Here is a 27,668-nt window from a genome sequence, read left to right on the forward strand (position 1 = left end):
ATTACTAATGTTTTATCCTGATTTTCTGCTCCATCATTAGCACTAAATGCTTTCTAGTGCATGTTGTGGAAGACCTGACGCTCTTTTCTTTGGCCTTATGCTAGTATCATCCTGCCAGTGGCATTATAATACATGAATTTTTGAACCCACATTTCTCTCTAGAACCTATTTGGTTTTTCTCAAGGTGAGTCACCCACATCAACACATGCAGTTGGAAATTGGAACACATCAATGACTTGTCCAGATGTCATCTGGTGTCATTGTTTGTTGATAAAGGGAAGAGACGTATCAAATATTAAAAAAATGCATTCTATAATATCCCTTGTAGCTTTAATGTGATAAAGTGTATTAGAACATTGGAATGTTGGGAGCTCCATTGAAGGCAATGGAGTGCTCCTTGCTTCTACAGCAACGTTCCAATGTTTTACAAAGGCCTCTCGGAGCTCGAGGGGATTTAAATCCCCTCGAGCTTCGAGAAGCCTTTGTTTTATTTGTTAGAACATTCTGACCTCTAGTGGCAGAATGTTCTAATAGCCTTATAGCCCTTCCTAGCAGGGCTATAATGGCTATTAAAGTCCCGTCCCTTATTAAAGTCCCTCGCCTGCTCGGGCCTTTAACGCGGGAGCAGGCCTTTAATAGCCGGTATAGCCCTCTACAGCGTGCTATAAGGCTATATTACTCCTGATCTTGAACCAGCTGTCTGGCATAGGTTCTCCCCTTAATTTGCTCATTCCATCGCTTTATTCCCATTGCAGATGGAAGGCTATCCCAGATACCCAAGGGTTGGTGGCTTGTAGTCCTATGAGAGGAAAAGAAACAGCACTGGGCGCTGCGCAAAGACCACCAGACACCCTAATTCATCTTTTTTTCTTATGCATATTTCAATCCTGGTTAATGGAATCATGACTGTCAGGATTTTAAATGTCTAGGCATCACTTATGAATGCTGAAATTCCTTGGTAAGGAGGATTTACTGCATTTTTAGTCTTAGGGCTAGGGGTGAGACATTAGGTGTTTTTGGTCAAGCAGCCTGCAAACACTCCTGAACATTCACAATATTAAAATTTTGGGGAGCTTTAGATACCATGTACAGGTTGCGCAAAACTCTAGAAATGCATAAAGATGTGCTTTTCTCAATGAAAGTATTATGTGTGTTTCCATATTTAGAGTCGGGAAATGGATTTTTCCATACAGACAAATTTCGTCTTTCGTCTGCATGCAGTGAAATATCTGCATTAGTACATTTCTCATGTGGACTAAGTCCATGATCCTATATGAATGCCAGAAAGTTGGAAATTATCTCCACGTGGATAACTAATCTGAAATGAATAATTTCCACCTTCTTCATTCTCAACCTGGTAATTCAAACCCAATATCTGATCATATACCTCATTTAACTCAGTTTCTAAGTCATAGTCTACCCATGCGTGAGTGTGTGGTGAAGTGGTTATGTAATAATAATTGGAACATTGGAATGCCAAGAGCTCCATTAAAGACTGTGGAGTAGCTCCGGGCCTATAATGGCTGGTACAGGCCTGGTGCTCCAACATTCCAATGTTTGTCTTCATGTTTCTCCCTTTTTAACTTAAAACATTCTACCCTCAGTGGGTGAAATGTTCAAATTGCCTTATAGCCCTTCTGCCACTGACTATACTGGTTGTTAAAGGCCCTCTCCTTCGTTATAGGCCCCCTCCAAAAATCGGGTTCAACAACTGGTATAGCCCTTGGCAGCAGGCTATAATAACTCATATGATACATAACAGTGTGACAGGCGAGTATATTATGCATTAGCTCTCTCATTGCCTTCAGACTGAGCTAACCTCTTTATTGTGCTCGACTTTTTTGAAGGAAAATTAACACAGATCGTATTTGGCCACTGGGATGTTGTCACGTGCTTGGCTCGATCGGAGTCCTATATTGGCGGGGATTGCTACATTGTCTCTGGATCGCGGGATGCCACACTTCTTCTGTGGTACTGGAGTGGACGACATCACATTATTGGTGATAACCCAAATAACAGTAAGTATTTTTAAATATGTTGTCAGCAAGACCAAAGGTTCCTTTAACTTGAAGAATGCTTATTGGATTTATTGCAGTTTTTGTTACATTTCTTTCCTGCTCCTAGATCTTAGGAACTTTCTGACAGTTGACAAAAGCAGTACTTATTATTTGATTTATGTTAGGAAGGGTTTGTGATTCCGTGATACAGCTCATGAATATACAAACGTGGCCTATTCATTGACACCATTTTAATACAGGACATTATTTTTTAATAATAAACGAGAGGTCCCTAAAATGCAGCGCAAGAAGGTGCCATTTGTACAATTGTGATTCCAAGCATGTATCTCATTTTGTGGTAGGAAGCTGCCCGTCAATTGTTTTACAGAGGATGTGATATCTCCGTCCTAGCTTTGCATTTTTCCATTCTGAAATTACAGGGAGACACTTTTGCTAAATTTTTGTTTTTAATATCTTTTTATTGATTTCAAACCCTTGACCCTAACATTCGTTAGTCAACATTTCGTTCGGTTACATAGTATAGTACACCATCTAGGAGAATATATCAGATTCAGTCACGGTACACTTCTGCACATTTTTGATGTTTTGACCATTAATCCAGATGGGCCAGATTAACTGGTCTATGCCACTGAATCTGTTTCAAATCAAAATGGCCGCTTAGACCTGCTTCTGGATTTCCTTTGCCCTAAAATCTAACGCTTACCTTCAAGCTATTGAACTATCCTTTGGTTTTGAAATGACTCTCTACAAAACCTTAAAAACAGAGATGTTTTGGTTGTTTTCAGTTAACAACTCTCTACTGAGGGCTGAAATATACTACAGTATTCCACTACTTCCCATTAAAAAGCATCTAAGAAGGTTAGCGGCTTCCGAAAGCAAACCTTCTCATTATATCAGGAAACATTTCAAACCAGCAAATTAGGACTTGTTAGCTTGGAAAAAATGGCAGTGAAATGTGCGGGGTCCAGCAAATCCAATTAGTTAACATCTTTAGGAAGGAACCTGTAAAAAGACGTGCATGGTATTCTCCCGGAAAGATGGTTTCCACCGCGCTGTCATCTGGAGGCGGCGATAATCTATTCTGTATGGGCGGCTACAAGGATGTGAACGATTTCGAAACACATGATAGGTTATAATAATTAGCTGGGTTAGCTGCTTGGCTCAGTAATGATCTTTTAAGATGAAAGACAGTTAATTATCAATTCATGCTTCATTGCATCCAATTAACAATAGACAATTTACTTCCATTCAAGAAGGAGAAAGGGAACTGTTGTCTGTTTTTATCTAGCTAGAGTTCATATGCTGAAAAATGGTTCCAAAATTAGGTTTCCATTGCTCAAGTCCTCTGTTTTGTTCGGCTTTTTAAAGAACGGAATTGTGAATATTACACGGAAGCCTTCACTTTCTGTGTCGCCAACGAGATTGCACAGACTGAAGAATATATTTTCTACAAAAAAGTCTCTGATTTTAGAAGATTTCCACATTTGTAAGTACACAAAGTGAAAAATATAAAATATGACGACCACACTTTTAAAATAATTGAATGAGTCAGCACAGGGTTCAATGAAGTGTGGGCTTTATTAACATCCACAGTGTGCGTACACCTCTCCCACCTCTATTTACAAAATCTCCCCCATTGTCCAGCAGACTTTTCAAAAAATGGGTCACCTGCTCTTATTTTCCTGGAAGATTTGTAACAAGAGGGCTATCCTAAACAAAAGTGTGTTTCCCCTTTCTAGTGAGATCATTTGCATCATTTCCTGCCCATGAAGATGAGTTGTGGTTGACTGTGTGAGGCACCCCTTACTTTAAAATAAAGATTTAGCAGGGCATCTACTGTCTGCAGAATGATGAAGGGTTGCGGGCAGAGATTATGTGATTCAGTGGGACGTAGGAGGCTTCTGGTGTTTTGAAATGGAATGGTGTTGTGGATGGAGGTCTCCCTGTTTTGCTACAGTATTCCCTGGTGTTCAGAAGCTCTTTGGAGTTAAACCAAGATTCCAGATCTTGGAATAGTGGATTGATTGTAGAGTGATTTATTTATGCTGACCAATGGCAGTTGTAATCGGGACTTCCTTGTGAGACTTTGCCCATCTTTTGTTCATAATATTGATCTCAATAACTATTCTTACCTAATACTTCTTCCAGACTACCATATCCCTGGACACCACACTCTTCTCAAGGGCCAATATTCTTCTATGATTTGCTGGAAAACATTTTTCAATGGGCAAATATCATTGGGTGCTGCATTTCCATTATGCATTTTTTATGGGATTTGCCCTAGGTGATGAGACATTTCTATCTCTTGCAACTGCTAGCCCATACAGGGAAATGAAAAATTGCCTTATTGATCTAGAGACACAATTACGGTGTGGCTTGATGGCAGTGGCATAACGATAATTGAGGGGGCCCCCCTGCCAGGTTCGTGGAGGGGCCCCTCCGAACTCTATTAGGAGCTCTCAGGCCGAAGTGCAGTGCTAAGCTTGAGGGCCCCCCCCGCACTGCGGGGGATGCGTGGGCCTGTGTTATGCCCCTGCATGATGGGCTCAAGGCATGTTGGGCATTGTTAAAGAGCCCATAGTCATGGAATGAACCGTTGAAAGGCTCTTGATCAAATTGTCCATAATCCTATGTGATCAAAAAGGTCTTTGTGGGGTTTTAGGGAAGGAAAAAACGACAGCTTTCTAGATGCAGTGGTTCACCCTAAAAATTGTCAGCTTTGGAGGAACTCTGACGTATGAGAGTCATTCGCTTTCCATCTAGTTAAAAGCTCATCACCCATTTGTAGCTCCTTGAACGGTGGCTGTGGCAATAAATGGTTTCTAAAACACTCTGGAGCCTCTATTTTTTTCAGAAAATGTCAGTGAAGCACCCTATTTACTTCTCGAAGTATATTTCTCTTTCATCAACATGGAAAAATATCTACTAATGGTTCTGTTTGTCTTTGCTTGAATCGATTTTAGGGTGATAAAATCAACTCTATTGATTTGAATAAAACTGCCACAGAAAAATACTTAAGCTTGTAGTATGCTCTAAAAATAGTTTGCGGTTAGCAATATCCGTCTCTATTTTAACAAAAAGGCCTGGGCCAAGCAAATATCTTAAATGCCATTTTAAATTTTCTATGAAGTCTATTGTGTTTTAATCGTTTGGTAATTATAATAATTTCCACTTGGTAGAGCAAAATGTGTTATTACACCAAATGCTTATTCTTTTTTTGTTAAAGAGCATCATTTAGTTAAATCAGCATTCCCTTTTATTGAAGCCTGCTTCTGTTTAAAGGAAGGGGGCAATTCCTCTACCCCAGTTCTATTCCTAACGCACCTCCTGGTTGGAAGTGCTGCTTTAAAAGGTACAGAAACCAACACACCTACCTTACCAGTGGAGACTTGAAGTAGCCCTGCCCCTTTCACCAGGGTTGGATTGGGATAAAAAATCGGCCCCGGCACACCAAACAAAAAGGGCCCCACATTTGCGCATTGCATTTCCGCAAAACACTGCTTCAGCGAAGTTTATGAAAAAAAAGGGGGTGGGGGCATATTTTATTACCTTCATTTAGATTTAAAAAAATGCACAGATTAGTTCACACTGCTGAGCCACACATGAATGCAATTGAGACCACTTCTGCTCAGGCTCCCTGGCCCCGCTTAATCACATTACATTAATGGGCCTGCCCAGCAAGAGAAAGGGAGTGATACCTCCACCCATCTGCCTCTAGAAAGGCCACTCAGGCACCCACTGGCGGCATCATAGCAGCACAGACAGCCCCCAGGCTGCCCAAAAAAGCAGCCCACAGGTCGAACTCGGCTACTGGCCCTTCGGACATTTTCCGAGTGCCCGCGTTACCAATCCGACCCTGCCTTCCGCCACCAGAACGTGAATGTGAGTCCTGTCCCCACCACAGGTGTATCTATACAACTGCAGCCCCAATCGTTACCTCAGTGACACTTTTAAAATGGCCGATAGTCTTTCCAAATGCCATATAGATTTGATTCACAGTGATACGACCAACAGAGAGTACAAAATAATCCACTAAAGTGCCAGTTTCAGATGGCTAGAAACTGTATCTTCAGTCTATATTTATTTGTTTGGTTGTTCGTAATTGTATATTTTATTTCCCAACTTAACTATAATACATAGATGGTATAAAAACAAAAAAAGCATGAGCTATGCTTGAGACACATTAACATTTATATATACGAATAACATATCAAGCTGTTTGCTGGTAGGTGAAAAGCAGTGTTTTAGTACTGACTCTGCAGCTGAACACCTTAAACATCAGTTCCTTCTCTCGGTTTCCATAGCACTTATTGATCAGTCTGAAGATATTTTTAAAAGTCATCTCTATGTTTTGAAAGTGCTTGCTTTGTTTAATACATATAGAAAAGCTAAAGACAGAACCAGCTGTTAGTATTCAGAAAGTCACAGGAACAACCTCATTTAAATTGGCCTTCCACGGAGAATGCAAGCTTTTTAAATGGGAGGGACTCTAGAAACAAAACTAAAACATCAAATAAACACTCGCAATGAACTCTGACTAGATAAGGACAACAATTATAAAATTACAAAGGAGACGGGTGGCCAGCAGGCTCCTATGAAAATTCGAAATTTTCACAAATACAAAACCTCATTTGGAAGTGCCAGAAATTAATTTGCACGCTTTAATTGGAAGCCGTCTCCTACATGATGGAGGCGAGAGTTGCGCGGGCAGTCGGCGGTGGGAGCGTGATTGAATTTCTCATGGGCTGTTGTGTTGGTCTTGGTCTGTTATCCTCGGGAGCCTCTCCGCCACATATTGCTTTCACCCTCTGCCTGGTGTTCTTAATAAGGATCAATGCTATACCGGCGCGATCCCCAGAGCCTGACATTTCATTGATCTCAGGACTTCATCTGACATTTCTCATTACACAGCTTCCAACAGGATAGTCACAAGAGGTGCAAGTTCACTAGCGCTGTTTTGTTCGTAGGTCTGCTTGAGACTTCGTTTAACATGCTGAAGGGGGTGCTTAATTTGTGCCGGTGCTTGCTGGTGAGCACCAGGACTCATTATTGGGGACCTGGCCTTATTCTTCTTAAGAGGCCATGACATCACAGGGGGTAAGGCTTTGCCACTTCTACATCCTTTAACAGCCTCCTTTTTTGTGCTGACTAGTTAGTGAAAGGGCTAAGAGCAGAATCTAGAGAAAACAAGCAGGCCTGTTCGAGCCATCTTACTGCCCGCTCACTGCTTCATGAACCCTGAGACAAGAGGTGGCACAGAGTGTGCTATTAGCACCAGTGGTCAATTCAGATGGAGCAGCTGCTGCTCGTTGTCTACCTATCACTGATGGCCGTGATTGTGTGGGGTTACTACACATTAGGATCATGATGGAGGGGTGGTTTGTGCTTTTAGGTTTATATTGCTGCTTATTATTTTAAATATTGTGGCTGTTGGCTTTATTTGCCTCTGCCCACTTACAAAGGCTGTATTTGTTTGGTTGCTAGAAAGGCAGAAAAATATGTATGAAGCTGATCAAATATCTCCATACGACAGTAATTAAATAATATTATTTTCTGTTGCCATATTTACATCATGTGGGTTGTTGCGCTTAGCTCCAGTGCTAAAGACGTAATTGCACAATGCAGCAGTAATTTCCGGGGTGCTGAAATGTACTGTCTTCATAACATCACCACATTGTAAAAGTGGATGACTCATTTGCACAAGAATGATTAAATACAGGTCCCCTCCCACATCTTGCTTAACTATCATAACTCACAGTTGGTCGAGGATTCGAACATAGTAAAAAAACATCCATTTGTGCTTGCTGATGTTGTCGTTATTGGCCTTGGTCAGAAAATGTTTTCTGACCTCTACCAGGGCACTTTGTGTCACTTTCCCTTGTTAAGGTTTCCATGTGGAACAAGAATTGGATGTTTATAGCTTTTTCCCCCAGCTTGGTCAGGAACAGCATGTTAGATGTTTGCCTAAAGCTACGCGTGGCATTGGGTGCAGATATTCATTCTCTGTCAATAAGCCCACACTAGACATAAAACAGTGTTGTATGTGGCCTTCCGTAGATTAGCGTTAAAAGAGAAAGGTATAGGAATGTAGGTTTTCGCATTCGGTTGTACATTAATATTAGGTTCCCACTATCTCGATCATTGGAAGATTCATCTGCTGATGTCAAATAATCCATTTTACGTTAAAAGATATAAGATATGTCTACACTTATCAAGCTAAGTGGAAATTCATGGAGGTTTGTGCACTATGCCAACCTCTGTTTGATTTTTGTTTTTAATAACCACATTTTATTGATTTTAATAGAGAAAACACTGCAATAGGACAGTCGAAAAAAAAACATGTCACACACAGCACTGCGGTACACTTGTGTAAATTGATCATACATCTGAACCTAGGCCATGATATTTCCCCCACTTGCTCCATATCCTCCCATGTTTATGCGGGCAACCCAGGCTAATTAAATGGACCGCTCTTGTTGTGCACAGTAGTCCACCCCTGCCCTCCACATGGCCAGTGAAGGGGGTGCTTGGAGGTCCAGTTCAGGGCAGTGCCTCTCTTGGCAATCAGTGGGACGATTCCCCAGGAACGTCCGCTTCAGCCCAGTCCTCCAGGAGGCCCAGCAGAGCAATTCTGGGTGAGAGCTCCAGCGGTCAGCCTAAGACCGACAACAGTTCATGTTCTGTTTGTTGCCAGTAATGGGCCAACACAGGGCTAGACGTAGCCATGTGGAAATTGTCTGCATTCAGTGAGGAATATCGAATGCAGTCGGCGCGGGGGATCCGGCCCACCCACTGGAGCCGCAGGGGGTGTCATGTAGGTGAGGTGGATGTAATTAAGATGGGCCAGTATGAGGGGGTTGAAATAGCAAGTTCCAGAGGGTCCATCCTGGCCTCCCTCCACTCCACTTCATCAAGCTCCCCAACCCCAACCATACCTCACATTGTTGCTTCAAGTGCTGGACCTTGTGCATGGCATTAGCAGCCAGGGAGCTGTATGCTTGTGAGATTGGGCCTTTGGTGAGCTTCTCTGTCAGTAGTTTGGTCTCAAGGGGGCTGAATTTAGGAATGGAGGTCTCTGGCGGAATGTTGGCCAAGGGAGTGTGGCGTAGCTATAGATACTTGTGCACTTGAGTGTGGGAAAGTTGATATTGCTCCTGCAACACTTGAGATGAATGAATGTGGGTCCCTGACCAGACGTCCCTCAATAGGGTGATTCCTATTCTGTCCCATTCCGCGAACCCCTCCAGCCCCAGTCAGTGATGCAGCTACGTCTCTTTCCAAAAGAGGGTCATACAGAACTGCCACTGTGATATTTACAGTTCTGATCTAGTTAAAGCCCTGCCTCCCCCTCGACAACAGTGGTGCCCAGAGGAGGGCTCAGAAGAATCTCAGTAGGGAGCTCAACGTGGGGGAGAGCAGCGGATGAGGCACATAGACTGACAGGAAATTATATTGTTTATCCTAAAACAGGACCATGACTCCGACATATCTCCCATAGGGTACATGCTATAATTAGACCTAGAACTGCTTACATCAATTTTTTGACTTAACTAGCTATAGATCTTTACTTAAAGTATATCTCCCATAGGGGTCTTTGTGTGTGTTGGTCACCACCAGGAGGAACCCTCTACGTAGTAAGACATCGACAACTCGGGACCCTTGCGTGAACCCCGAGTGGTCGACCCTGTTATAACCACACCGTTGTCGGAATGGGCAGTGCACCTCCACAAAGTGCGTCTCTTGTAGCATTAGAACCGCCGGCTGGAACCGTTAAGCATACCAAAGAACAGCTGTGCACTTAATGCGGTCCAGCAAGCCATTCATGGTCCAGGACATTACATGGACCTCCATCATGTGGGTAACGAGTTTAAGTGGAGACTGACATTGGGTGGGTGCTCTATGGACACGCCAATGTGTTGGTGCCACTTGCAGCAAGGGCCTGTAGGATCACAAGGACTAGATGTGTTGCTGTGGTGCCTGCGACTGAAGAAATGTACAGATAAACAAATGAGGACTAACATAAGATCCCTCGCTACAACTGCCCTCTCCCCATGCTTCTACCCTTGAAGCATCTGTTACCCTAACCTAATGCATAACAGAATACAGTACTTAACTATAACATGTCATAAGGACCTCTTCTTCTACCGAATTGCGTGCCAATCACGCTTGTTAGCAGTACATTCTAAAGTAGTGCCCTCCCCAAAGAGGAACAGTTCGCCATGTCAGGCCAGGCGGTCTCAGTAGCCAAAGTTCTCCAGTCACCTGCGTTGCTCGGTCGCACAGTATCAGAATCAGGCCCGGACTGGCCATAGCGGGCACCGGGCAATCCCCCGGTGCGCCGCAAGGGTGGGGGCCGGTATTGGGGGCCGATTTTGGGGGCTGGAATGCCGAGTGGCCATGGGGGGGGGGGTGCACTACAGGCGTAGTGGCGGCAGATGACAGCGGACAGGTGAGGAGGTCCGCAGTAGAGTTAGTCTGGGACTGCCATCTTGGCTGCCGCCGCCACGCCTCCCCCATGCCTCCCTTGTTACGAGTCACGTACCATATCCGGAATTGTAAATACTGGAGGGTGTGGTAAATACTGGTTGCATTATTACTGTTCCATTATGGGTTTTTGACCGTGGAATGGGGAATAACTGTTGACATTTTCCACACCTATTTCGGCCAGTGTCCCCCCTCAAAACAAGGACATTATCCCTGCTATATTCTGCTTCTTCACCCACACAAATTGTGCTCATTTACCAGATTATGAATGTCAGAGAAACTTGTAAATTACTCGGCCTTAAAAGAAAGTAATCGGACAGTGTGCAGACTCCAGAGATCCCTAAGGTGGATGTTTTGAAAATTGTGAATTTTTACTAATTTGCAGCCATTGCATTTGTGCACGATTAAAATAACATTTCACTCAAAAAAAAAATTCAAGTACATTTGACCCGTGGTTTACACAATTTCAAGGCCAATGCAGGTAAGAAAAGAAGATGTGAAGCAATCTCGCACAGTGAGCGCGCGCACACTGGATGATTCAAATATTTCGGTGAGTTGATTTTTTTTCGTTCTTCCTTCTGCTACTGTAACCCTGTGCACGTCAGTCGGTTTTTAGCCCATTATTAATAAATGAATGCAATCCCAGTCCGATCTTTGTTTCCATTCTTTGTCCTTTCACCTGCAGCTGCCCGCGCGCCGAGGCCTTTAACCCGCTGCTGCATCTATCACTCTTGTTGGGGCTGTGACAGAAGAGATGACGGATTGCCGAGGTGCCTGACATCTGTCCCTTGCACTGCAGTATATTGAGGGCTGCTGTCCCTCCCCACGCCTCTGCCCCCATTCATGACGTTGCTGCTATCCCTGTGGAATATCTGAGGGCCAGAAACTGCATATTTGTTTCAGGAGTCCAGGGATCGAACATGTCTTTTAATTTACTATTTATCTACCTTGCCATTCAGTGGGTAAAACTAGATAAAAGCTCAAAATCATTATAGACCTAAAAACAATTTATGTGCAGCTTTTGTCAAGTAAACAATTACATTAACAAAATTAACAAGGCATTTAAACGAATACAGTCACCCACATCATTTCAACATATAATATAACCCTTATTTTGAAATATTACTTTCCAGATAAGCAATTTTAACGTATTTTGACTCATTTATTTTGTCAAGGCAATTCAGACGTTCGCAAATGTACACCTTATACGTACATAAATCACTAAATATTCGCTTATATCGGTTATGTTTAAAAAAACATAAACCATTTAGTCGGTTAGTGAGTCATCTCGCTACCGAAGTGTATGTATGGTTCATGCATCCATTATAAAAGAGACAGTTCTTTACCATCTGGTTTATAAAACTAAGCACCCTAATCAGCGTTCTCATCCATAGGTTTAAAAACAATAGCACCTTTTTAAAAACATAATTTTTTTTAATCATAATGAAGTCCAAGAAACATGCGTTAAGTACCAACATTTGCGATCCTCCTATATGTGTTTTCAGTTGCCGTGGAAACCGCATGCTTTCACGTGCAGTGGATGTAGGATTCTCTTTGAAATGATGACCCACGAGGGAATTGATACTTGGGTGCACGGTTTGTAAAATGTTCTGTATATATCGCTGGCGCGTAGGTTTCTCAGCACATTGTTGCCTGGTAATTTTCACTCTCTCTCTCTCCAAGGGGGGCTGTCTTTGGGGTATATAAGACTTGCTGCTGGCTGTACTATGTAAGTGTCTAGAGGGCACTACAGGTGCATGTACCAATTCATTTTGTGCCCATCGAAGCCCTCCGTCTTGCAAAAGGAGCCATGGTTGCAATAGTGAGTGGCTGGGTGCACATTTTGCACGCCTGCCGTGGAAAGGCCGCATTATCTCATGTGCACCGGGGAGTGGCCCCATGCAGTATATTGTCTGAACACCTTTGCAGGTACATATTACTCGGGCCACCACTAATCACATGCTCTTCAGAAAACAGATCAAAACCTGGTTGTTCTCCTCTATCTAGCTTACTCTCACCGGCCGCGCTGTTGCATCTCCTGTTATGTCCATAAGCGTAGGACGCCCCGTCGCTGGGTTAGCCATGCGCTATACAAATAAACTTAACATAACATACGGGCGCACGGGCAAAGAGGCTCTTTGGATCCGTCCTAAATGTGTGCAACGCAAACTGCCAACTCACATGGTGGCCCCCCTCAAACGGTCACCCGGTGAGGAGCCGAAATCACACAGTGCCTGGAAAAACAAGCTGAAAACCAACCTAAAGAGTGGATTTCTGGCACATTTTCGGAGGCAGTCAGCAGCCGATGTCCATTGGGAGGTGTGGAAACACCCCAGAACATCGGCGACAACCTCAACAACCCTTTGTTTTTTCAGAGGGATGCGGGGGGATGGTGAGTGGCAAGTGCCTCTGAGGAAGCTCTTAGCACAAAGGCCTGCCCTCTCCAAGGCCCTGCCCCTTCCTTACATGGTGAAACTAGTTTGTAAGTTGGCAGGTATGAAAGGGCACTTGTTGGAAGGGGGCACAGGGTTCTGAGACCGCCACATCCTCCCACACAATGGTGTAGCCATATATTTCACTAGCCTGCACTGCACTACCCACGCCCACTTCAAATTCCGGCTGTCCAGTGTCTGTGAGGGATGGAATTTGAAACCAGTGCTCCGCCTCTCACACTGCAGACACAAGTTCATCCTTTTCTGCTTAGTGGCCCCGCAGAGCTGACTGGTAATGCCTATTAATTTACCAGATCCCTAGGTCTTGTGAATTCCCTGGGGACTATTCCCCTCTCTGTGGTACGGGCACCTTGTGGTTAGCAGTATTCCCCCTTCGTGGAACGGTCAACTGGAAGTAGATATTAATAAGCTTGGCTTTGAGGGCTCCTTCTAGATTTTTTAATAGAGAGACCTTGAGGGATTTGTGTTCTTGAAAGGAGTTGAGTGACTGGGGGGAGTGTAGAATGGGATGTGGCCTCTTACGAACATTCATGCACATCATATGGGAATGCGACCTCATACGTTCCTTTTGACAGAAAGTGCACTACACGTTCAATACAGTACTGACCGTCCACCTTCACCCAGAAGCCCGTAGGTGCCTCCTAAATATATGGGAGCCTACAGACTTGAACGCTCACCTGACGCAATGGGTCACGCTGGCCTACGGACTTGAACGCTCATCTGATGCAATGGGTCACGCTGGGGTTAATGCTTGCAAAACGGAATATCGCACAGCTGTGGGGTGCGGCTCACCCACCCAAAATAGTGGCCTGGAAAAAAGACCTTGATTGGTGCATGCACAGAGAAAATACAGTTTATGTGGCTAGGGGCTCCCCCAAAAAATGGTCCCACATATGGAGCCTGTGGAATTCATACCGAGGAGAGATATGCAAACCGCCAGTTAGTATCGAAAATGATGATCCCCTTACCCCGTAACCTATTCCCATGATGTAATGTTGTCATTAGCTCGCACTTATTGTCTCCACCATGTATACTTTTACCAATTCCTCTGCACTGTATATTTGATGCCAATGTATGTTAATAAAAAGATTTATTTAAAAAAAAGGAGCTGGGTGCCTGAAAGTTAGGTTAATGTGTTGTGTTACAAGGCAAACTCTATCAAGCAAGATGAACCCATTTTGGGCAAGCCCTGCTATTTACAAGCCCCCTCCTCCTTTCTTTGCTTTTCTCTCCTCTCCTATTTTGTTTGCTTTTCTCTCCTCTTTTCCCTCCTTGTCCCTTTTTCCTATCTCAGTAGCCTCTTTGCTGTTTTAAGGCCGCTTTATTATGGCTTCTTCATTATGGGAGAGATTTAAGGCAATGGGTGTCGAAGACCTTGTAGCTAATATATGTGTAGCAATGTGTGCTGCAGTGTGATATTCATTGTAAAGAGAAGTTTACATACTCCTAATGAAACACAATGAGACTAGCATTTGGGATTTTTGTATAGCTAACTGTGAATGTCTTTTGCAGGTGATTATCCAGCCCCTCGAGCCGTCCTTACTGGCCATGACCATGAGGTGGTCTGTGTATCTGTGTGTGCAGAGCTCGGACTTGTGATCAGTGGAGCTAAAGGTGGGTGATTGTTTTGTAAATGCATACACGTGCCGCATAATTCTGTATATAAACAATGCACAATCGATCTTCTTAACTATACTGACTGTTAAAAGCAGATCTAAAAATCTGGAAAACAGTATTAATGCATATTTTAATTAAGTGTGACGTTGTTGGGTCGTGGATGTACCCCATGTGCTATTTGAATATTCACACCTCAGCCTTCTAAGGCCTGAATCCCAACTTTACCGAAAATCATGATTCGTCTGGAAATTAGTGTTTGGGAGGTGAATTAAAATGACAAGTTATGCAGAAAAATTCAGGCAGTCTAGTTAAAAAAAAATATTTCTTATTATTGGCAGCCATTAAATAGATACAGTGTAAGTCATCTTCGAGGAAGGATGCAAAAAGGGTAAATAGTAGAACATAAGAGAGTTTTTCTGGGCTTGTCGTTTTTCTCTTTATCGTTCTCATCCCCCTTACAAAACATAAAACCAAACATCACCCTCCCCCTAACGCCAACCTAACTTAAACAGTGGTTAATTTGTGAAAAAATAAGTGCTGGGGCTCTCATCAGTAGGCAGCTTGCACCAGCCCTTTTTTCCTGTTAGCGCCACCTAAAACAGAACCAACTACTAACAATGAAAGTGGGGAGAGGATGTGGGGTAATGGGGAGAGTTTCAACTTCGTAGCTGGGGAGCCAGATTTCAGTCTCGGCGTCGGCTCAACATCCTGTGATTCTGGGCAAATCACCTAATTTCCATGTGCCCACCATAAATTAATGTGTTTCTAACTCGTGCTCAAGAATAGTGCCGGCATTACTGATTAGGTGCCGGTGCTGAGCACCGGAAACCACAGGCTCAAATTAAGCACTGAACTTACCCCACCGCCTCGGTTCCAACCTGTTCCTTTTGTTTCCACAACCGTTAGTTCTATTGGGCTTTAACATAGAATTTAGGTTGATTTGCGGTATCTGGACCTGCCTAAGAGAATTTAATGTGGGCGTGAGTGCCATATATGGAGACAGTAACTTTCACACCATCTAGTTTACCAGTAGACACATGTCACCAGTCAAAAGGAGGAGGTGAAACTCTCCGGATAAGTCCCTGCAAGGGCTGAAAAATGTGTGAAAATTAGTGCGCAGTTAATGACGTCCTTGTTTATTTCCTCACTTCAAGGGTCAAAACATGTAATGCTGTGGTTATACTGCACCCTTGGTATGGGTATTCTCGGGCGCCATATTACCGCAGGATTCTGCTTGGTAAATCTTTTTAATAGAGCCCTAATTGATTTTGTATCAACGCACAGCTCTACATTAGATTTTGGTTGACATGTTAGACAGCCATTTTGTTTTCAGTAGTGCAGACTTTTACCCCTCACTTGCTGTTGGTGTTTAAATTGGAATTAGTAGACTGTTGCTGCTTGCAATCAAATGTTTTCAAAGTAGTATTTTAACTTATTTCTGCTTCATATTGGCTGCTTGAACTTGTGTTAGCCTCTGGAGCAAGAATGAGAATTAGTATTGCAAACAAAATGCAGTATGGGCGAGTGGTATCCTCATTTGAAGCACTGGCGTGCGCGACAAGCAGATAGCCTGCAGTAGGAGCAAAAAAGAGAAATTAGTACGCTAGAGACAAGCATATAGCTTCGAATTACATGCAACAAAATTCTGCAGAGCTTCAACATTCCCATTAAAATTTAGATTTTTGTGTTTTTTGTGCGAATTAAATAAAATTTTTAATCATTTGTGTATGTATGTGATGTATGCCTGTTTTCACATTTTAATGTATTTTTTGAGGTTCAACTTCCAGCAGTGATTCAGTGGGGATGCACAGAAGTCAAAACGTTAAAAACAGCTGAACTAGAGTAATTGTTCTGTTTCATTAGAGTGTCTTCAGGAAATGTGTGATCCGAGCTTCATCACACATTGGCACGTCTTTATGAGCCTAATACACCTTTCTTGTCTGGTTGAAATTTACACATTCGACAGTCAATCATCCGAGTTCTGTCAGTCTCTGTCCCTTCCACCCCAGGAGTCTGCTGCACCCTCCTGTGATTAGGTAGCCCTTCTCCAAAAACACTACCCATTAAGAACATCTGGAAATTGAATTTGTTTGTTCTTTAATGTAGATGCTTTGGAACACTTGAGCTTGTAAAATCTGTTAAAAGCCTCTCTTGCAATGGAGCACTCAATGTGCCTCTGAAACAGAGAATGTGGGACATGACAAGTGGGTGCACTTGTCATTTCCACTTGGAAAGTGCAATAATTGTTGTGCAGGTTTCCATTACGGAGATGTGCAATCACACCTACCTCTCCAAATCTAACACCTCTAAAATACACAATCTTGCACATTCTCACCCCAGAGCAGCTGAAAACACTGCATAATGTAGAAAGCAGTATATAACAGAAGTAGATAGAATATATATATACACACACACACACACACACACATATGGTGCAGGTATAGTGATGACTACATTGATCAATATTGGTAATTTATACATCAACCACAGTCATAATTGTGCATTTTTGAAAAACTAAACTTGGTTAGCTGATTAAAGAAAGATTGATGACTGGAGGTCACTTTATGGCAGAACGTGGTGGTTTCAGCGCAAAATAATTGAGATTAGAAGATGTTTGTTCAAAATGGTAGTTGGATAGAAAATGTGTCAATTGAATAAGCCTTTCCATTAATGTAATTTAGTAACTGCGAAAGCCTTATTAGGTTCCAATAAAGAGGCAAATCTATTGTGGCATATCCAATATCGGGTAGGTTTAGGTACAATTACAGAATCCATTGTTGTACTTCATCACAGATGGAGAAAATAAGTATTTTGTTAGTCAAGGCTCTGGGACTTAGCTATGCCGAGAAGAAAGTGCAAATAGACCTATGGGTGTTAGCATTTGTCCTTTAGACATTAGGGGTATCCAGAGAAGTTTCAGTATCCTGAGATCGGCTAATGTTCCAAGTTATGTTGTTTGATAGCAATGACTTCGGAGCTGTACGGAGTATGTCCAAAGAAGGTGTGTCATTATATACTTTTCTTATTTTCTTGACGGTGTAGAACTTTTTCTCAAGAATTCTAGACCAAAGTTACGTTTATCAAAACAATGACATACTGGAGTTGGCTCTATTAGGTTGCCTGAGTCAGTTTTCTGGTAATATACATTTTTAGTATTAAATCTTTTTATTGATAATTTTACAGCACATACGACAAAAATACATGTAGATGTGGCCATTGTATCATTTAACAGAGCTAAGTCCAGGACTCGAAAAGACAGGCTAAGTCTATTAGCACTAGAACAAGCTTGTGCCACTGCAAGACAGCATTGTGTATGCACATTTTTAGCAAGAATTACAATAACCTCTTGTGAGAAATTGGGTTGTTGATTCGCTGGGGTGTGAGCCCTGGTCAAGCAACAGCCACACTCCCTTGCTGGGTGAACTACAAAAGTCACTAAATTAACCTGGGCTTAACCCCTGGGTAGCTTGGCACAAAACACAGTCAGGCTTAACTTAGAGGCAATATCTAAAATGTGTATGAAGCACACAAACAATAAAGTGAAAATAAAAGAAAAATCCCACACCAATTTAGAAAGATATAGTGAATGTTAATAAATTCTTTGACAAAAAATGACAAATCACAAATCAGTAATAATCGAGTAATCAATTTTTAAAGATTTCAGTGAAAACTAGCACCTAAAAGATCAAAGCGCCAAGGACAGACATCTAGTCGTGTAAGACCGCGTCAAAGTTTAAAAATATGGCAGACTGTGATGAAGTGTGGTTCGGATAAAAGAAGTGGCTTGGGCCTAGTCAGTGCTTTCCTTCGGACTTAGAAGAATTTCTGCGAAAAATGTTCGGTGAAGGTAAAGTTTATTAGGCCATGAGGCTGGATACCCCGATTGGCGAAGGATTGCTGAAAAGGATTTGCTGCTGTGGAGAAGAACGTAGCGGGAGAAGCCAGAAAAGTCAATCTGACCAGCGATGCACCTCAGGTGGATAGATGAGCAGGATGGGCCCTGTCTCCTCCTGCTTTTCAGAGCAGTATTTAACCAAAAATATGTAAAGTGCCCATTTGTAGATTTTAGCTATCTGTTCACATTCAGTACCACTTTCACGTGTCCAGGACTAGTGGGGGACCACTTGGAGGGTCAGGACTCACTCAGGCTGGGTTCAGGTGTGGGCCCAAGGTGAACAGAGCCTTTTGTGTCCCTGAGGCTCAGAACAGGAGGCCAGCAATCTAGGCCTTTTGGAGTCCCTGTGGTGGTCTCGGGTTCATGTTGAAAGTCCAGTCCTCCTTCCCCAGGCAAGAGGGCAGCAGTGCAGAAAGTCAGCCATTCTGCAAGGCAGAAGCAGGTCAGCAGAGTGGCAGTACATTCAGCAGCAAAGCAGTTCTCCTTCTTGGCAGTGTATTCACAGGTCCGGAAATGTACTGAAGAGTGGGTGTCTGAGGCTGTATTTTTATAGCCTTGTCCACTCCTCATGGAAGTTGGGAAGGTACAAGCAAACCCCAAATTAACTTGTGCTCAACCCCTGGTAGCTTGGCACAGAGCTGTCCGGCTTAACTTAAAGGCAATGTGTAAAGTATTTGTGAAGCACTTCATACAGTAAAACAGCGAAAGCACCACGCAAAAAACCCACACCGGGTTAGAAAAATAGAGCTGAATTTAATAAATAAAATACGACCAAAAAGACAAAACCCAATTGGAAGAACCAGAGTTTTGAATTTTTAAAGAATAAACTAAAATAGCACCTAAAGCTGAAAGCGCCAACGTTGGCTATCTGGTCACACTGGACAGGGTCAAAGTAAAAAAATTCAGGCCGACTGCAATGGAGCATGGTTCAGATATAGTCCTAGATTAGTCCCACTGAAGGTTTACCTTCTCAAGATTTGTGCCAGGAGTCCTGTTAGAGTTTCAGAGAGTTCCGGGTTACAAAGACAGCATCACAGCTGGTTGTCGGCGTGGGCCGAAGAGCAGGCCAAGCGTCATGAAGAGGCAGGCTGGAGCTTCTTTTTGGTGTTTCCCCCGGCTGTTGATGCTGTCCTGAATCGTTGGAAGTGCAACTCTACTTCATCTCCCTTAGCAAGGCTTTGCTGGCTTCTTGTTCCAGATATAGTCTTTATGTAGTATTCGTCTTGCCATGTTTACCACTTCTCTGTTTATCATCCCAAAAAAGTTGTGTTACCCCAGTGTACACTTTATTGGCATCGCATATTCATCTTCTCTTCCTTAGTGGAGGTACCAAGTGCCACATGTACGACCTTTTAATTTTGCAACTCACAATTGTGATTTTTTGTGTGACTTGCAATTAGCAAGTCACAAAATGAAATGTACAACTGTGTCTCAGACACTGCAATTCCCAAATGGCTTGCATGGTACCTGCCTCATTAATATTCATGAGGTAGGTCGCAATTTGCAACCCATTGGGAAAGCCTGGCATTCACATGGATGGTGGCCTGCTGGGGTCAGCAGACCAGCATGTCTGTGACTGGTTTTTCAATAGAGCAGTTTTTAAAAAACAAAAAATGCTGCACGTTTTCGTTAAAGGAAAACATGATGCAAATAAACTTTTGTTCATATTGTAAGAGTAGGCAGTGGTCTGTGGGACCTCTGAATACTCTTAAAAGCGTTTTGGTTGCCAATCACAAAGGAAAAGGGGTACCCTAAGAAGCCCTTACTATTTTCGACTGTCTTACCACTTATTTGAAGTAGGTGGTAAACTGCAATTGCTTTGCGACCGCATTCCGGTTGCAAATGAATCATACATCCCCTTTGATTTACTATTAGGAAGAGACTCCCTTAGCACACCCCTTCCTAATAGTGATTCTCAAATCCTATTTTGCTAGTCGGTAGCAGGTTACCGACTCGCAAAATAGGGTTGATACATGCTACAGGCCATTTTAGTGTTCGGAAATGGCCCGATTTGCTAGTTGCAACCGCTAAAAACAGTCGTACATGTGGCCCCAAAGGCTTGGCCGGAGGGTTTTTATTGTACTGCTCATTAGCATGGTACAGCTTTCATTTAGACTTTTCAAGCAACATATTCCTTTGTGTGTTTTTTAGTGAGTTTTCTTGTTGGAAACTAAAATCCTTCTGTTTTTTGGAAAGAAACCAGCATCCTTTTCCTCTGCCCACTATACCTCTTTTCTCTTCAGCTGTTCTGTGAGCACTCAGAAAATGTAGTAATTGTTGCAAGTGCTAAAAAAAATCATAGGTGTGAGATGCACATCTACGCACTCAAGCCGCAGTTTTCTACATCAGCACGAATTCCCATTTTCAATGCATGATATTGCATAAAAGTAAACTAGTGTAGATCATCAATCCCAGTGCTTGTTGTGCTGCAAACATGAAACATTACATAGGCACTGCTTTTAAAACCTCTCCATTCCCACATTTCAATTATCCCAGGATATCAGGACGGTCAATTGCCTCTGCAGTATTTGCTTAGAGATCGTAGGGGCATCATCTCATTGTGGGAGTAAAGAAAACTACACAGCCATCGAGGACTGCAGCAAACTCCTCACTACACTTAATCAGCATTAGCAAATAGCAGCTAGAGATTTCAGAGGCACAAGAAGCATATCTTGATTCAGTTTCTGTTCCAGTACCTCAGTGACTCCACATCCTGCTCAATTTAAGTTTTTATTTACCTTCACGCTTGACTTGCACATATCATAGTCCTGATGTTCCAGAGTGTCCATGTGGAAAGGCACAATCAAGGACATTTGTAGCAAGCTTCCACCTACTCTTAAATCACATCTTTTTTTCATCTTGTGAGCCTTGCAGCTTAGCATTTCTGAATTAGTGAATTAAAAGAAAATCTCATATCTAGAGATTGTTGGTCCCTCCACGTTTGATCTAACATGGCCTACATTTGTTAGTTTGAAATATTTAAATTGCCAGTCCTGAGAGCAGAGTAGCACATGAAAAGGTGCCACTTTCACAATTTATATTAATTCAAGCTAAAGCTAATGGCTTCTTTTGGTTTATTCCTTTTTGGTGAAATAGTTCCAGGTCAAATCAATAATGAACATGTTATTAAGGGTGTGCCAGCGAAACTTGGCGACTTCTCATTACTCTTGTAACGTTGAGTTCCAGACAAATTCTGTTGATTTCTGCATGGCAGATTCTTTTTCAAGGAGGCTCTTAAAATGCTAGCACAAGCCAGATCTGGCTTCCCTTACTGCAATTTTGTGTCGCTGGGGGTCGCGGTCAGAGGACTTCATCTCAAGTAGATTTTCCACTCGAGCACAGCAAAATCAACTCAAATGGCCGCGCGCTCTTACTGCATGGTCCCATTTACTCAGATTTTTCAGTACTGCTTGCGCTACACTAAATTGTAGTGCAACTAGGGGTGGGCGGAATTTGCATAATCGCGTTACGCAAATCTCCGTGAAATGGTAAAAAATCTCTGCGAACACGCAGAAATTCCGCGAACACACTGAAATGATTGTTTGCGATGCTTTTTTACTGTTCACAATCGCTGTTTGTTTGCTTGCTCGGGAGGAAATATCTCGCAAACACGCATTTGAGAACGCGAACAAGCAAAACATTTCGTGAAGTAGCAGAATGCAGAATTTTGGGCAATTTTGCGTTCTCCGTGGAACGCGAAATTACCCAAATTCCGCCAGCGGAACGGAATTTACCACTCAGGCCTAAGTGCAACATGCATATTTGAGTTTTTATGCAAATCCGTGAGTGCTGTCCACCCTTACATGTGATCCAAGATTCATCATTAGCAACTCAAGCCCATGCAACTGAAATGTAAGAAGTATTTCGCAATGTCCTCGAAGTCCACAGTCTACTGAACGTCTTCCTGCTTTCTTCCATACATGTTCCTTCTGACGCTTCAGGCTTTTACAGTCTGGCCACTAATTTTAAACTTTTTCAATGCCTTTGTCTTAGTACTTCTTTTGGCTAAGGAATGTATTGCTTACTGGTCAGTAATAGTCTTCATCTTTCGGTTTCTTTTCTCATAGTAATAATCTGTGAGAGGCCAATTTCCAAACAGTAGGTGACAAAAAGAGCACATTTTCTTTTCTTGGAACATTTTGGTACAATTCAAATGCAATCTGCCTTCAATTACGTAAAATGTGTCTTAAATCCGACATTTCAATCAATAATCATGAGATGCCAATCTATTCCAGCTGGAGTAGCTCCTCGACGGTCGCTCCCTCTCGCTCCCTGCCTCACTTCCCCGACCACCTGGATACACTCCTGCTGATCACTGCCAGACATCGCCTGCAGTTCTAGCGCCTCGATGCCGGACTAGCGCTCATTGCCTGTGTGGTATCGTTTTTTAGGGAATATCACATTTTATTTTACTTGATTTTAAAAGCGCTGCATTGCCTGTCCTGTGTAATTTCGTTTTTAGTTTAAATCATATTTTATTTATATTGCGCTGCATTTACTGGGTTTTAGCTGTCCCCTTCTGTGTGTCCGTGCCCCAGTTTCACTTTCCCTCCCTCCATTTGTTGTGCTCGTGGCCCGTGTCTCCTCCCAGCCTCCCAGCCGCCCCTCCCACGCTCCGCCCCCTCCACTCTCCATTTATGACTGATGTCCACACGCGCAGCGTCCACGCGCTACGGCCGCGCCGAAGGTGCGCCAAAGGTAAGCCCGTCTACGCCCGTCCGCGCCTGGACCGCGCCCAGCGCCAGACCCCCTGGTCCCCGCAGCCCCCACCCCTCCCGCATTACATACAAATCATCCACCCTCTTAGCCCTTAACCCCGGCTGACTCCCCAACTGCGCACAAGCTGCTCCTGGACACACCCATGGACCTTTCACATGCATCTCCTGCAAATTTGACGTCACCAAGACCAACTCTTCACCCACTAACACCAAACAGAGACCTGTCACCAACCACCTAAAATGCATCCTGCTCAACACCCGCTCGATCCACAGACACGCCATCAACCTCTGGAATCTACTAGACACCATCTCTCCGGACGTCGCCTTCCTAACTGAAACATGGATGAACGCCTCCTCAGCCCCAGACATCACCATTGCCATCCCGGAAGGCTACAAGATCATCCGAAAAGACCGGACAGGAGGAGGCATCGCTATCGTCCACAAGAACTCCATCCGCATCTCAACCAGCCCAGACGTCAACCTCGCTACCGCCGAGCACCTTCACTTCCAGATCCACACCGACCCGAAGACCACACTCAGAGGCACCCTCCTCTACAGGCCACCAGGACCCCGTGCACAATTCTGTGAAGACATCACTGACTTTATCACCCCTCACGCCCTCCCCTCCGAGGACTACATTCTATTGGGAGACCTCAATTTTCACCTGGAAAAGAGCAACGACAGCAACACCACCACCCTTCTGGACAATCTCGCCAACCTCGGACTCAAACAACTTGTTAATACCCCCACCCACAATGCAGGTCACACACTCGACCCTATCTTCACCTCCAGCAAACATATTTCCTTCAGTCACACCACAGCCCTCCATTGGACGGACCACAGCTGCGTTCACTTTATCTACAAAAAAACCACAACCAACAACCACCCTCAACCTACCCTGCGAAGAAACTGGAACAAAATCACCATCGACCAGATCTCCTCATCGCTTCTTCAAAACCCCCCTGCCCACTCTTCGAACCCCAACAAAGCAGCCCTTAACCTCACTCATTGGCTAACCAAATGCGCCGACAACCTGGCACCCCTGAAAAAACGTAAAATTAAACTAAGCAACAAAAACGCCCCCTGGTTCAACGATGAGCTTAAGAAATCCAAGAAACTCTGTCGCTCACTTGAGAAGGCCTGGAAAAAAGACCCAAACACCAACACCAGGGACGCCTTCAAAAACGCCACCCGCATACACCACCAACTGATCCGGACTGCCAAGAAAGCCACTTTCAAAGACCGACTTGACAACAACGCCCACAATAGCAAGGAATTATTCAACATCGTCAAAGAGTTTACCAACCCCACTGCCAACTCCAACGACATCACTCCCTCTCAAGTCCTCTGTGACTCCCTAGCTTTGTTCTTCCACGACAAAATCTCAGACATCCACAACAGTTTCGACAACCAACCCGAAGACCAACCCACCCAACCTTCTGCCGTACCTTCACCCCCCTTGAACATCCTTAATGACTGGAACCCAATCTCCACTGAGGACACCATCCGCCTGATGAATTCCATCCACTCAGGATCCCCCACAGACCCATGCCCTCACCACATCTTCAACAAAGCAGATTCCATCATAGCACCACACCTCCGAGACGTCATCAACTGCTCCCTCAACTCCGCCACCTTTCCGGAAAGCTGGAAACACGCCGAACTCAGCGCCCTTCTAAAAAAAAACACAGCAGACCCCACCGAACTCAAAAACTACCGCCCCATCTCGCTCCTTCCATTCCCGGCCAAAGTCATAGAGAAAGCTGTCAACAACCAGCTCTCCGCCTTCCTCGAAACCAACAAATCCCTCGACTTCTCACAGTCCGGCTTCCGAGCCAAACACAGCACTGAGACCGCACTCATCGCAGCAACGGACGACATCCGAACTCTGCTGGACAATGGAGACACAGTCGCCCTCATCCTCCTCGACCTCTCCGCAGCCTTCGACACAGTCTGTCATAGCACCCTGTTACAACGCCTCAGAAACATCGGAATCTAAGGAAAAGCGCTGGATTGGATCACCTCGTTCCTTGCCGGAAGAACCCAGAGAGTCCGCCTCCCACCATTCAAGTCAAAGGCCAATGAAGTCATCTGCGGCGTGCCACAAGGATCCTCACTCAGTCCCACTCTCTTCAACGTATACATGAGCCCCCTCGCTGCCATCGCACGCCAACACAACCTAAACATCATCTCCTAAGCTGATGACACTCAACTGATCCTATCACTCACCAAAGACCCTAACACCGCCAAAACCAACCTGCATGAAGGAATGAATGAAGTAGCCGAGTGGATGAAGCACAGCCGTCTGAAACTGAATTCCGACAAAACAGAAGTCCTTATCTTAGGCACCTCCCCCTCTGCCTGGGACGACTCTTGGTGGCCAGTATCCCTTGGAAAAGCACCCATCCCGACAGACCACGCACGGAACCTGGGCGTCATTCTGGACTCCTCACTCTCGATGACCAAACAAGTCAACGCCGTTTCATCTTCTTGCTTCAACATTCTTCGCATGCTCAAAAAAACATTTCGCTGGATCCCCACCGAAACTAGAAAAACGGTCACCCACGCACTGGTTACAAGCCGACTGGACTACGGAAACACCCTATACGCCGGCACCACCGCAAAAATTCAGAAAAAACTCCAACGCATCCAGAACGCTTCAGCAAGACTCATACATCTCGCGTAATGAACACATTTCTGACCACCTGAAAAACCTCCACTGGCTCCCCGTCAATAAGAGGATAACATTCCGCCTCCTAACCCACGCACACAAAGCACTTTACGAACTTGGACCCGAATGCCTAAATACACGACTTTCCTTCTACACCCCCTCCCGCCAGCTACGCTCCTCCAACCAAGCCCTTGCTGCTGTACCTCGCATCAACAAAACCACCATGGGTGGAAGATCCTTCTCCTACCTGGCGGCTAAAACCTGGAACTCACTCCCCACTCACCTTCGCCTCACTCAGAACCACCTAGCTTTCAGAAAGCAACTTAAAACCTGGATATTCGACAAATAATTCCCCACCCTTCTCCAAGCACCTTGAGACCCTCTGGGTATGTAGCGCGCTATATAAATTATTTGAATTGAATTGAATATTATGAATTTGGCCCAACATTGTCTTATCACATCAGGGAAGGCCATGCACACGGCCATGGTAGTTTACGGCACTTCATTGATGACTCGCATTTTGTTTGTATCTCACTAGAAAATTTACGTTACTGTAATGATTTGCGGACAAGGATTCAGAGGTCTATCCTTGGCATTTTGGATACAGGTGTTTACTTGACATTATAGGTGCTAGTGGAGGGGCTTGAGGGGTCTCTAGAGTTCAGAGATTAATTTTTTCAAGTGCCCGTAGTCCACCACCTAGACTTTGTTGCCTTTGAAGGAACTACATCTGTGAGACTCTTACTGCAGTGGTGGAGCAAGCAGGTAGTTGATAGTTTTAAGCATTGATAAAAAATCCAAAAGGACCAGCATCCAGTCTCTGTGGTTATTTGGTTATTGTGTGTTACATAGCTTCTCCTAGACCCCCGAAAGTGTGAGGGCTGTGATCACTCCAAAGCAAATTAAATAGCTTTAATATACAATATTGTAGCAGCTATTCCAGCTACTTTACTGAAATTATTCTCCACTAAATAATATTAAATGTCAAATTTGGTATTAAAAATGTTCTTTTGTGCACAGTGCTCTTCCCAGGTTCACAGTTGTATCACAGAGGACTCGGATGAACCTGTAAAGCATGTAAAGCACAACCACAAATGTACATTAATTATGGTAGGTGATTGGCGGTTCAGCTCGTCCGCTGTCGAAAATGACAGCATAAGCTAAGGGAGATCATTTGATCCGCGTGACGCGGGGAAGAGTTAAAAGAAACAACATAAAGCTCTGCCATGTTTTACATCTACGTGGCGTTAAGTTGTAATGAGAGACACATAAAAGTAACCGTGACAAAAAGCATTACGGTATAGGCATCCAAATCCCCGGCTGTAACATGACACAGATCTAGTAGCATTACCATGAGCTGCATTTCATCCCATTGCCTCTCGAGCAATAAATATCCAGGTTACTCGGTCTGCATTTCAACTACCCAGTAACGAAGATTGGAATTCCTGTCACCAGGAGTAAGGACAGATTGGAGAATATGTCCCAACTCTGAAAAACAGCCATATGTCTGAAAACTATTATCAATATATATATATATATATATATATATATATATATATATATATATATATATATATATATATATATATATATATATATATATATATATATATATATATATAGATATATATACACACACACACATATATACACACACACACGCTCTCTCTTTCTCTCTCTCTATCTCTCTCATGTACAACATAGTGAAGATCAAATGTTTTATTGTGCGCTGGTCCTCTGCATTGAAGAACAGATATATGTGCCAGCCTTCCTTCCATCCCAAGAGTTCTTTTTGCCAAGCCAACAGAAAAC

General features: G+C 43.7%; 1 protein-coding gene across 7 annotated transcripts in view; it reads left to right on the plus strand.

The window, feature by feature from the left end:
• The window catches only part of NBEA (neurobeachin), a 1,787,704-nt gene that overhangs the window by 1,742,463 nt on the left and 17,573 nt on the right, over positions 1-27,668 (plus strand). For all 7 annotated transcript variants that reach the window (XM_078657170.1, XM_078657173.1, XM_078657172.1 and 4 more), the window contains 2 exons: positions 1,848-2,018; positions 14,468-14,569. In XM_078657170.1, coding sequence (XP_078513296.1) covers positions 1,848-2,018; positions 14,468-14,569 — 273 coding nt within the window. The remainder of the gene's footprint in view (positions 1-1,847; positions 2,019-14,467; positions 14,570-27,668) is intronic.

This window comes from Lissotriton helveticus, chromosome 8 (genome assembly GCF_964261635.1).
Source record: "Lissotriton helveticus chromosome 8, aLisHel1.1, whole genome shotgun sequence".
Classification (NCBI taxonomy): Eukaryota; Metazoa; Chordata; class Amphibia; order Caudata; family Salamandridae; genus Lissotriton; species Lissotriton helveticus.